Source organism: Callorhinchus milii, unplaced genomic scaffold (assembly GCF_018977255.1).
Source record: "Callorhinchus milii isolate IMCB2004 unplaced genomic scaffold, IMCB_Cmil_1.0 Scaffold979, whole genome shotgun sequence".
Taxonomy (NCBI): Eukaryota; Metazoa; Chordata; class Chondrichthyes; order Chimaeriformes; family Callorhinchidae; genus Callorhinchus; species Callorhinchus milii.
Window position 1 is genome coordinate 13,119 of NW_024705720.1, and position 13,142 is coordinate 26,260.

Below are 13,142 nucleotides of genomic sequence, written 5' to 3' on the forward strand. Positions count from 1 at the left end.
CCCACGGGGACAGTGGCGATGTCTGTTGGTGCTGGAATAATCAAAACTTGGCATGACCCGACTTGCCAGAGGGTTCCAGAAGCCCAGCGTTTAGAGAAATGAAAGTGTTTCCACCCCTAACAGCTCGCCATCCATGTAGCAGGCAAGTCATCCCTATAACACTTTAGTCATCCCTGTAGCATGCAAGCCATCCCTATAACACGATAGTCATCCCTATAACACTTTAGCAATCCCTATAACACGTTAGTCATCCCAGAAGCACGAAAGCCATCCCTATAACACTTTAGTCATCCCAGTAGCACGCAAGTCATCCCTATAACACGTTAGTCATCCATGCAGCACGCTCGGCATCCCTGCAGCAACACTCACCATCCATACAGCGTACTGGCCATCCCTAGAGCACGCAAATCATTCCTATAACACGTTAGCAATCCCTGTAGCACGCTAGCAATCCATATAACACGTTAGCTATTCCTGCAGCACGCTCGGCATCCCTGCGGCAAAACTCGCCATCCATAAAGCGTACTGCCATCCCTAGAGCACGCAAATCATCCCTATAACACGCTACTAATCTCTGCAGTACGTGAGCCATGCCTATAGGCACGCAAGTCATCGCTTTAACACGTTAGCCATCCCTGCAGCACGCACGCCGGTTGAGCGGAGAACGCGACCCAGGGGTTTGGCAGAAGAACCGTGGGACATTTGGGAGGCAAAGGCGTCCCCGGGTGTGTGAAGGGCCGAATCACAACACCATCAGCGATGTGCGCCGTGCCGGGCTTAATATGTGTTCGCTCACGACACTTTTCCGTAGCAATAAGCGTGGTTAGTGGTTTTATATCTACGACTTCCGTCCGTGTTACCTGCCCTTTCGCAAGTAATAAAACCCATAAACAAATGCTGTGCTCGTTTGCGGTAGACGCGTGGGAAGTCAAATAAAATTATGGAGGAAAACAGGAAATAGGAACAATCAGGAACAAGCTGCTGCTACATCAGATCCATGGGATATGGTGGCTACGACTTGGAAGACACCTTTATCCAGCAGTGGATTGATCATGGCTGCTAATGTTGATGTAAGTATTAATTGTAATAATACTTTCGGTAGAGTCACGTAGGTAAAGAAAATAAAAATAAAATAAAAGATAAAAAATAAAGATGTTTTTTTATTTTCTTAAAAAAAACATTTCTTTACCTGCGGGACTTTACCGAAAGAACCAAGAGTATGGATCCTTGCAGTCACGAAAACTTCAAATCTAAAATGTAATAATACTATAATTAAAGTCACGTCGGTATAAAATCAAATAAATGATGATACCTACGTGACTTTACCGAAGGAAGCAAAGAGGATGGATCCTGCAGTCACGAAAACTTAAAATCTAGATTCATACTACAATTATCACGAGCACCAAGATCATCTCAATCGTCAGTGGTAACAACAGAAATGCCCTGAGCAGCGGCATCATGAGCGAGTGAATATGTAGCATCGACAATGAAGTATAATTCTGAACAATCCACAGTTGGAGTGAATATGTACAATCCACAGTTGGAGTGAATATGTACAATCCACAGTTGGAGTGAATATGTACAATCCACAGTTGGAGTGAATATGTACAATCCACAGTTGGAGTGAATATGTACAATCCACAGTTGGAGTGAAATTGTTCAATCCACAGTTGCAGTGAATATGTACAATCCACAGTTGGAGTGAATATGTACAATCCACAGTTGGAGTGAATATGTACAATCCACAGTTGGAGTGAATATGTACAATCCACAGTTGCAGTGAATATGTACAATCCACAGTTGGAGTGAATATGTACAATCCACAGTTGCAGTGAATATGTACAATCCACAGTTGTAGTGAATATGTACAATCCACAGTTGGAGTGAATATGTACAATCCACAGTCGGAGTGAATATGTACAATCCACAGTTGGAGTGAAATTGTTCAATCCACAGTTGCAGTGAATATGTACAATCCACAGTTGGAGTGAATATGTACAATCCACAGTTGGAGTGAATATGTACAATCCACAGTTGGAGTGAAATTGTTCAATCCACAGTTTGCAGTGAATATGTACAATCCACAGTTGGAGTGAATATGTACAATCCACAGTTGAAGTGAATATGTACAATCCACAGTTGGAGTGAATATGTACAATCCACAGTTGGAGTGAAATTGTTCAATCCACAGTTGCAGTGAATATGTACAATCCACAGTTGCAGTGAATATGTACAATCCACAGTTGGAGTGAAATTGTTCAATCCACAGTTGCAGTGAATATGTACAATCCACAGTTGGAGTGAATATGTACAATCCACAGTTGCAGTGAATATGTACAATCCACAGTTGGAGTGAATATGTACATCCACAGTTGGAGTGAAATTGTTCAATCCACAGTTGCAGTGAATATGTACAATCCACAGTTGGAGTGAATATGTACAATCCACAGTTGAAGTGAATATGTACAATCTACAGTCGGAGTGAATATGTACAATCCACAGTTGAAGTGAATATGTACAATCCACAGTTGAAGTGAATATGTACAATCCACAGTTGGAGTGAATATGTACAATCCACAGTTGAAGTGAATATGTACAATCTACAGTCGGAGTGAATATGTACAATCCACAGTTGAAGTGAATATGTACAATCCACAGTCGGAGTGAATATGTACAATCCACAGTTGGAGTGAAATTGTTCAATCCACAGTTGCAGTGAATATGTACAATCCACAGTTGGAGTGAATATGTACAATCCACAGTTGAAGTGAATATGTACAATCTACAGTTGGAGTGAAATTGTTCAATCCACAGTTGCAGTGAATATGTACAATCCACAGTCGGAGTGAATATGTACAATCCACAGTTGAAGTGAATATGTACAATCCACAGTTGGAGTGAAATTGTTCAATCCACAGTCGGAGTGAATATGTACAATCCACAGTTGAAGTGAATATGTACAATCCACAGTTGGAGTGAAATTGTTCAATCCACAGTTGCAGTGAATATGTACAATCCACAGTCGGAGTGAATATGTACAATCCACAGTTGGAGTGAATATGTACAATCCACAGTTGGAGTGAATATGTACAATCCACAGTTGGAGTGAATATGTACCATCCACAGTTGGAGTGCAATCTGCGAGATAATTCACAGCTGTAGAGTGAGGAACACACTTTCGCCACGAGGGGACGCTGTAGTAATATAAAGCGATTTGTCGGGCAATGCTCCCTGCTATGATGAATTTTCCATCATTTCCCACCGGGAGCCAGTTCGACCTACTTGCAAACCACCATTCATTTCCTACAAAGTGGTACTCATTTGAATCTCACTCCACAGGTATGATGATGATGATGATGATAGAGGGCTGAGTTGACACGTCACCGGTGGCGGATCTCAAAACTTCCCAAGGAGGATGGAGGGGAGGGGGTGTGATTAGAAACACGGCTCACAAAATCTGAAGATTTTTTTTTAAATTAGGACCCGAAATTAATATATAAATACAACAAATCAATCAATTTGTTTGGTAAATATCAACAAAAAACAATTGTAGTTGTTTCATATGGTGGTGGGTGGGCGGACCAAAGGATGTTGGTCACGTGGAGATTTCTGAAACTGTCAAACCCGCTGGGCTGCGAGGTGGTGGCCAGAAGGTGGCAGTACAGCAAGTGGGATCGTGACTTTGTCTGTGTGGCAGAACTTTGAGCCTTACGCTTTCGTACACGTACTGGTGGTGGGTTTTGGATTATTCCATCCATCCGTGCGGGAGCTTTAAGTGTTATCGACTTCGTATGTTTTAGAGGAGACGTGCAAACTCCAAATATACAGGGCTCAGGATGGAGAATCAACCTACGACCTCATGTATACTAGGCGAGGTCATTAACATCTCACCAGCGCTGCACCTCTTCCGATCTCTCATTGCAATTCCAAGCATCCACCCCTCCGTGCTTCTTGGCGCACTTTAATGTTTAAATCGTTGTCCATGTTTGTTAATGGCCGGTTTCTGATCACCGCTTACGACCTCGTAGAATCAAACAATAGTCAATAACAATATATAGATTGTTTATCAATCCACTAGTGGATGAGACTCAGGCACCACGCCGTGTCGGTCGGTCGTGGGGGTTGAATGACCATACTTCACCAGGCTGGTCGGTGCGGATTCGTGACCGGGAAGGGATTTTATTGGAGTGAGGATAGTCGCTCAATCCAGGTTCATTCGCCGTGGCTGGGAGTCAAACTCAGGTGCTGAGGTCTCAGTGCATGGCGTGGCTCGTTGGTCTAGGGGTATGATTCTCGCTTCGGGTGCGAGAGGTCCCGGGTTCAAATCCGGACGAGCCCATTTTTTTTATATATTTTTATTTTTACCATCGGCGTTACTGTGCGAATATGTAGAGCTTATGCACGCACGCACGCACACACGATACGTTTTAATAAATATAAGTGATGTCGTCTTTGTAACTTTTGTAGCATCGGCAGACTTTTTAAAATATAACAAAAGAAAATTCTCCAAGCAGTGTTGTGCGATGTGGGCGTGCACTATCACACCCCCCCACCCCCTCCCCTCCGGCCCCGTGGGCACCAGCGCAGTTACACCGCCTGCACACTCGATAGCTGAACGCCAACGCCTCCAGCATGCCTGCAGAAGTGAGCTTTATTCATACTGTATTGTTATAGATTCTTGATTAATTCAAGTTCAACGTACATACATCTGTAATGACAATCGAGTCGACATGTGGGGTGAGTGGACTAGTGGCTACGGGAGGTAATGACAGGGGAGTCAGCTTACAGTGCGAAGGAACTGGTGGCTACGGGAGGTAATGACAGGGGCATCAGTTGCGAGTGCGAAGGGACTGGTGGCTACGGGAGGTAATGACAGGGGCATCAGTTGCGAGTGCGAAGGGACTGGTGGCTACGGGAGGTAATGACAGGGGCATCAGTTGCGAGTGCGAAGGGACTGGTGGCTACGGGAGGTAATGACAGGGGCATCAGTTGCGAGTGCGAAGGGACTGGTGGCTACGGGAGGTAATGACAGGGGAGTCATTTGCGAGTGCGAAGGAACTGGTGGCTACGGGAGGTAATGACGGGAGGTAATGACAGGGGCATCAGTTGTGAGTGCGAAGGGACTGGTGGCTACGGGAGGTAATGACAGGGGCATCAGTTGCGAGTGCGAAGGGACTGGTGGCTACGGGAGGTAATGACAGGGGCATCAGTTGCGAGTGCGAAGGGACTGGTGGCTACGGGAGGTAATGACAGGGGCATCAGTTGCGAGTGCGAAGGGACTGGTGGCTACGGGAGGTAATGACAGGGGAGTCAGTTGCGAGTGCGAAGGGACTGGTGGCTACGGGAGGTAATGACGGGAGGTAATGACAGGGGCATCAGTTGCGAGTGCAAAGGGACTGGTGGCTACGGGAGGTAATGACGGGAGGTAATGACAGGGGCATCAGTTGCGAGTGCGAAGGGACTGGTGGCTACGGGAGGTAATGACAGGGGCATCAGTTGTGAGTGCGAAGGGACTGGTGGCTACGGGATGATCGAGAAGGGAGCGTGGTCAGGTGACGGAGAGGAGAGGAGTCTGCCAGTGGAGCGAGCGTCCAGAGTCAGCGAGAAGGTTCGAGAAGGGGGGCGTGGCCTCGTGTCGGTATAAAAGGGGGAGATGCGCGGGAGACTCGGGGCTGTTGCAGTGGGGGTCTCCGCCTGATGTCAAGTGAACGTGTCTTCAATAAAGTGCCATCTCAAGAGAAGGGCGTCAAGTCGTCATTACCCATACAAGGAACGTGTTACACTCGTATCTGTAGTACAGCTTTAATGGTGCAGCTTGTTGCTGGCCGCTTGGCGTTTCGGGGCCTTCGGGCCTCTGCTCAGCATCCGTGATTTTTATGTATCTCGATTTGTATATTTACATATATAGATAACAAAAGATGTTCTCTTTATGATTCACTCCCAGTTCACTTTCCCCGTTCATCTGAGCACGCACCTGGCTGCACGTTCAGGGTCGGGCGAATGAGTTTTCGTACCGCTGCAACGCAAATTAGTTCCACTGCAACAGACGGCCGCCTCATTTCGGAAAACGAAATGTATTCCATGTAAAGCCAATGTTCATTAAAAACAAACGGATAAATAAGGAAATATACATCAACGAATCAAGAATCATCAAAATTTATTTACAAATGTACATATCGAACGGACACAAAAATGGTCTGACATTTTTTTGGGTGGACGGGGTGGGTGACGGGGGGGGTCAGGGTTAATGGCTCCTCATTCCCTCCCCCCTCTTTTATCCGCGCAACTTTATACAACGCATTGCCATGTGGTTCTCCCAACCTCCCCTCCTCCTCCACCGGCATCGCGAGATATTCATCTTTCTGTACTATGGTACACCACGAGAGAGGGTGGCAACCCCAGCTGGATGTGGAGCGCCGGGGAATCCCCCCGCTTCGATTGTCGACGTTCCGCGCCCGCACGCAATCTTCAGTCCGAACTTTCCAAGCCCTGCGCCGCCGCCACGCGCTCGAAGATCTGGTGAACGACGGCCCCCGGCACGCAGCCTTCTCGCAGGATGCGGATTCCGACTGCGGGACAAGACACGACGGTGCTGTAGCATGGATACCGTGCAGGAGGAACGGAATATTTTCACACCCGCCCTGCTCACGCAAGGCGATTTTGAATGGACGAGTTCAACGTGTGCGGGCTCAGCTTTCGCGACCGGAAATCACGACTCGCGGGTTTGATCGCGTGAGTAATATATTACGTCGTAAAACCCTCCTCCACCCGACACGGAAAATTAATAGAGTTGTCTGTCACGTGGTGAACAAACGTGGCCCAATGTATGGTAGCACCGCTGCAGCAGCAGCACAACATTGTAATGGGCACGACGCTTCAGTGAAAGTTACAACCAGCATCGCCAGGTAGTTGCCAGAATCTAAATTGGAGCTTCGTGACTGCAGGGATTACTCTTTGGTTCTTTCTGTAAAGTCACGTAAGAACCAAAGAGTTGCCAGAATGTCGTAAAAAAAGACGAAGGTAATGCAATGACACACTTATAACAATAAGGACAACGATGCCCCATATAGCCTCACACAATGTTGTGGCAAATCTACATTTTTGTTTTAATTATAGTTTTTTTCCCTGCGCATCTACGTTAGCCTGAGTCGACCTCGGGGAAGCCTAGGACCGGTTCAAATAATCGACGCTGGTGTTAGCCGTGAGCGGGAACCGAAACTCGGATCACCGAGTTCACAGTGCAGCGAACTCACCACTACACGACCGTTCCCCACACGAACACACGCAAAAACAAAGATCCCCCATGGAGACTTTAACATGCTGTCGGGGGAAAGTGCCATCAGCAGCAACCATTATTCTCGGATTGGCGCACGGATGGGCAGTGTGGCCAACGCCACCGCGCCCGGCCGCCTTTGTCTCCCCGGCTCGATGCAGACGCTCGCAACGCAGACACACGCGGACCACTCACTGCCGTCGATGTCGAGGCAGTTGACCACGGTAGAGGCCACCGTCTCGTTGGAGTCTCCGTCGCACAGAACCCGTCCAGCTTGTCGCCCAGGCGCCTGCGGGGGCGGCGAGAGAGACTCTCACCACGGAGCGGAGCGAGCGCAGCACAGACCCACTCTGGCTGGTACTGCCGCCGTGAGTGTGTGTTGTGGTGGTGGAGGTGGTAGTGGTTGTGGCTGCTGCGTCCTTGTTGCTGTACTGCTCACCGGATCACCATGCTGTGGTGGGTGCTGTCACTGTGTGTGTGTTGTGGTGGTGGTGGAGGTGGTAGTGGTTGTGGCTGCTGCGTCCTTGTTGCTGTACTGCTCACCGGACCACCATGTCGTGGTGGGTGCTATCGGGCTCCCCGCTCGGGTTGGCCGAGGTGATGGCGATGGGCCCTGTCATGGACACGAGGTGTGACGCCACGGTGCTGTCCGGCACGCGGATCATGATGCTGTCTGCTGTGCCCACCAGGTCGTACGCTTCCCCACACCTGGGCACACGGAGGTAGGGAGGGGGAGGTCAGTACAGCAACAAGGACAGCAGCAAGAGCAGAAACAGCAGGAGCAGAAACAGCAGCAGCTTCAGCAGCAACATCACTGATAGCAGCGACATCAGTGATAGCATCATCAGCAGTAGCAGCAGTGTTATCAGACTCAACACCGCTGCTGCCACTATCATCATCGTCATCATGAACATCACCATCAAAGCCACCTCCATCATGACCACCACCTCCATCATGACCACCACATCATCATTATCATCATCATAACCAGCAGCACCAGCAGCACCGGCCACCGGCACCGCGCGTCGCGAGGCTCATCAGCAGTGCAGGTTACCGAGGCGCAGCAGCCAGTCCCCTTGGGCACGATGCAGCTGATGCCCCCGGGTAGACGCGCTCATGAACTCCCAGAGCAGGGGCTGAACGGGGGGCGCACGAAGCGATCTGCTCCAGGCTCGAGATGCAGATGCACACGGGCTTCTCCTGGGGCCGGTCCTGCAGGGCGGGGGGGGGGTGCAGGGGGGTGCAGGGGGGGGGGGGGTGCAGGGGGGTGCAGGGGGGGGGTGCAGGGGGGTGCAGGGGGGCAAACAGAACAGAGAACCATTTAATCATCTTTGCTCGCGGGTCACCAGTGGAGGACCCCCCCCACCCCCTCTCCACCCCTCCCCTCGCCCCCTAAAGTTCGACTGTGGGGGAGTGATCTCGTCCAGCGGGGTACCCAGGGAGTGCTGCGAGCACTACGGGAGCACTCTGAGCACGACGCGAGACCTGTGCGAGTACCTATGTAATAAAAGCCTATGTCGGATTCACGTGGTGATCGGCTTTGCCGTTCCGCTTTACAGCCAATGGGGGGAGAGCCTGGGAGCATGGCCTCGGCGTGATCACGGGATGTCAGCTAGGTGATTGGTTTTGCTGGTCTTGGCCTCAGCCAATGGGAAGACAAGTCAGGGGCGTGGTCCGGGAGTTGATGGGGAATCTGGAACATTCGGCGCAGGCTATTGAGGATTCGCTGGAGTGTACCATGTGACCCAGGCATTAAATAAGGGGAGAGAGGAGAGACACGTGGTCAGACAGAACGAAGAGAGAGAGAGGGGCCACGCGCGAGTGGGGCTCCGGGTGCCACGTGGTGGTGGGTCTCTGGTGGCTGTCTGCCCTCCCGTTGCCTGCCAGCAACGGGGAGTGTTTGTGAACTGCAAGAAGTGAAATAAAAGGACCGATCCATAAGCCGTCTCCAGCGTGTTATTACACCTAGAACAGGGGCTGGGCAACCTGCGGCTCGATCGACACTGACTTACCTTTTGTTGTTTTACCGAATTCTAAACAAATTTCTCTTATCGCCATTTTCCGGCTTGCTAACCCCTGACCTCGAACCTAGACGGCGGTAGGTGCCGTTAGCCCGCAAAGTTCTACGAGTACCCCCCCCCGGCGAGTAGCCCCCCCCCCCGCGAGTACCTTGATGGCGTAGATGCGCTGGATGGCCCCCGGGTGTCGGCACGAGGCGGCGAGCGCGTACACGGTGTCCGTGGGGACGCCGCACACGGCCCTCCCCCCAGCAGGCCGCGATCTCGCGCAGGCCGCTCGTGCGCCGCGACACGGGGGTCACGCACGGGGGGGCCGCGGGGTCACGGGTCGCACGGGTCTGTGGGCATGGAGTGGGGGCGCATGGGGGTGAGGAGAGAGGGGCACGGCGCATGCGAATTGATTCATTGTTACAATCGAATAATTCATTAATTTAGGAATTCATCATCCATGACTCATTCATTCATTCAATAAAGACTAGCTTTTTTGCCTGTCCAAGGACGGGTGTATATTGTAGTAAATCTGAAATATTCAATAGAAAAATTGTTCAGCTCATGATTATTAATGAGGGGGGGGGGGGTCCCCATGTGGAGCGACGTCACCCGCTAACTAATGGTTATTGGGGAGAGGTGCAGCATGTGGAGTGACGTCACCCCCTCATGGGTATTGTGGAGGGGTGGCTTCTTTTGCAGTGACGTCACGCACGGATGTAGCAGTGTGCTGCTTAGATTTTTTTTTACCGTCATTTTCTGTAAAGAAACGTCATATTTGAAGCGACTTTGCGTAATACATTATTTAATTCTGCACGACCTTCCTCTGCGTTCGTGTAAAAATCCACCCACTCTTGAATATTAATGAGGGGGGTGGGCTCATGTGAGTGACGTCACGCGGGGGGTGGGCCTCATGTGGAGTGACGTCACGCGGGGGAGGGGTGGGCCTCATGTGGAGTGACGTCACGCGAGGGACGGACAAACATTGCTGGGTGATTATAGTAGGTAATGTGAAATGAGTTTGGCACAGCCTACAATGGGCACTGTCTCCATGTCTAACATGTTATATTCTCTATCCCCTGTCCTGTGTCTCCTTGCCCCCATGTCTCCGGTCACTCTGTTCCCGTGTCTCCCCGTGTGCCTGTGTCCCCGTGTCTCCCCATGTCCACGTGTCGCTATGCCGCCCCGTGTGTCCCCATGCCTCCCCGTGGCGTCCCGCTCACCCGCAGCAGGGCGCGTCCCAGGGGCAGCAGCTGCCTCTCGAAGACGCAGTTCGAGACCGAGGCGAGTGTCCCGTACGCACAGCTGAGCGCCAGCAGCGCCAGCACCACGTCTGGGAAGGGGGGGAGGGGGGCGGAAGGTGTGAGCGATGACCCGTGGTGATGATGGGTGAGCAGGGAAGCTCATTGATGATCAGTGATGAATACGTATCGTCTTTTTTGCATTGCTCCCTTACTGGCAAACTCATGTCGCGACTTGGCAAGCCGGTGCCGTGTACGCCTTGTGCCACACAGGGACAGCTGCCACTGTGGGTTCCCTTGGCTACAATTTGCCACAGGGCAAATGGATGGTTGAGATGAGATAAGGCGCTTTGAGATTCCGATGGATTTAAGCACGCACCACTTTGCGCGCACATCTTCATCGGCGAGACAGGGATAACTGATGACCAGTGGTTGTGAGCAAATTCAGCGATGGTCAGTGATGGTCAGCCACGATCATCATCGACAAGTGATCAGTGATGTGCGGAGATCAGTTGTGTTGATGGATGTTGTCTTTACAGGTGCACTGCTAGCTGTGTCATCTTCGTCGTCCTCACCCTCTAGTGGCTGGGGGAGGCTCTTGAGTGTGAAGAGGAGGAGGCAGATGACGAGGAGCTGCATGACGAGCGTGTGGAAGAGGAGGACGAGGTTCCCGTACACGGCTGGGGGAAATCGGGAAGATAGGGGTCACGGGGTCACAAGACAGCGTGTGCATTATCCCGCCGCAGCATCACCTCGAGGAAAGTGCAGTTAGAGTACACATGGTGTTGGACCAGATGACGCCAAAAGGCGCACGCAATTATCTAAGTCTTCCCAGGACATAAAAATGTGCACAATAATACACCGCTGTTTTTGAGTTGCACGCCTTTTGGCGTCATCTGGTCCAACACCATGTGAGACTAGGCTCTAAGAAAAGCTGTCTCGGGTGTGGACCAATCAACTTCAAGGACAGTGCATACATTATCAGAGTTGTGTTTTTTGTTTGCATTATGACTGCAGGTATTGTGGTCTATGCAAACATGACTCCTTGTAAAAAGGGTGTCAGTTTTGTTGCCAGATAAAAGGGTAAAAAAAACAAAGATCGTAATCATTACTATTTACATCTTTTTTTAAACACAACAAAACAATTTGTAGAAAAGTATTTTTATTAGAAAAATAATTTCACATCTCCGGCTGCTTTGTTGGGTGTCGCCCCAACGCCCCTAGTGGACGAACCGCGCATGAAGGAGACTTCCTATCCAGTGCCAGTGTCCACTTACCCACAAGTATCAAGAAGGTGTTGATGACGAGCGCGGAGATCGCTCCTGCCATGAAGCCGTCAATTTCATTATCAGGAACCTGGAGGGGGATCCTGGAAAACCATCATCAATAATCAGCATCATCATCATCAGCACTGTCAATATACTCAACGTCTCGATTTAAAGCTTTCGTGACTGCAGGGATTCATATTCTTGGTTCTTTCGGTAAAGTCACGTAGAAGGGAAATAATAAAAGAATCAAAATAAAACAATAAATTCTCACGACGTTTCGATTGCAACACAAGCAATCATCATCATGTGTGAAAACCACGTGGTGCTAACGTTGTTTAGGCTCTGAGATCTGTCTTCCACGAAGATCACACCGAATTCCCTACGAATTTGCAGGCCTGACCCTCAGAATCAGAGTTCACAACACACATTCTTCCACCTAACAATGGCAATAAGGGCAGCACTGCTAGTGAACTTTTTAATGGATTTAACGAGTGATTTGGAATCGCGGACAACTGTGGCAATTTCCTTGTCCTCATTTTTGTGTGTCAAGAATATGGACTTGTATTTGCTGTTCCATCACTATATAGTCCAGTAGATGTTCTCTTTTGTGATTGGCCATCCACCCAAGTGATGCAAAAGCGTGTTGGCGATTACGAACCCATTGGCTGCACAAACATCTGGTAGCCTCCTATTGATCTTGTTGAGATGATCTGTCCCACGCCTTCCAATCACTTCTACAAACGTGCTAGCATCATTATCCGCTCAGGAAATAAAGTAACCGAATAGATAACTGTGTTCCACGGGACAACTTTAGCCAACAAACTGGGACAGCAGATCACAAGTGAAATTTTCCTCATCAGCCTTGCCTGTGTCCCTCTACATATGTTCATCTACAGTGGGGTATAGGCCACCCCCCAGACTCCTGTTGATTCCTCGCCTCCGGTTGATTGGGAGGTGATCGCCACCACTCACCCGCCAGCCGCAGCCAAGTCCACACAGCCCAGAAGGCCGCGTAGCAGAAGGGCATCACGGATCCACTGGATGCCGGACGCAGGAGTCCAACCCGGGCCACGAACAGCTGCAGCAGAGCGCCGGGCAGCAGCACCAGGGCAGGGAGAGGCGAGCGCGGAGCGGCTCCGTCGAGTGCAGCGCGGACATCGCGGCCACGCCGTTGCACAGGTAGAACGCGGCGTCTGACAGCTGCGCCATGGAGGGGCCGGGCTGGTTGTTGCCCGCCTCGTTGTTGCTGCTGCTTCCGCTTCCGCAGCAGGACCTGCGGAGCGCGCCCAGGAAGGCCCGCAGGCGCTGCGAGGCGAGGGGCACGGCTCCGATGGGGACGAGCGGCTTCTCGGCG

General features: G+C 50.6%; 1 protein-coding gene across 1 annotated transcript; it reads right to left on the minus strand.

Annotated features, from left to right (window-relative positions):
• Positions 1–6,468: 6,468 nt before the first annotated feature.
• Positions 6,469–12,997, minus strand: LOC121852578 (putative threonylcarbamoyl-AMP synthase). The gene is given in 13 exon segments (XM_042346547.1): positions 6,469–6,569; positions 7,469–7,540; positions 7,543–7,562; positions 7,817–8,002; positions 8,347–8,382; positions 8,384–8,431; positions 8,433–8,485; positions 9,443–9,530; positions 9,532–9,629; positions 10,503–10,612; positions 11,096–11,200; positions 11,798–11,889; positions 12,819–12,997. Coding segments are annotated over 13 exon segments (1,188 nt in total).
• Positions 12,998–13,142: the final 145 nt, after the last annotated feature.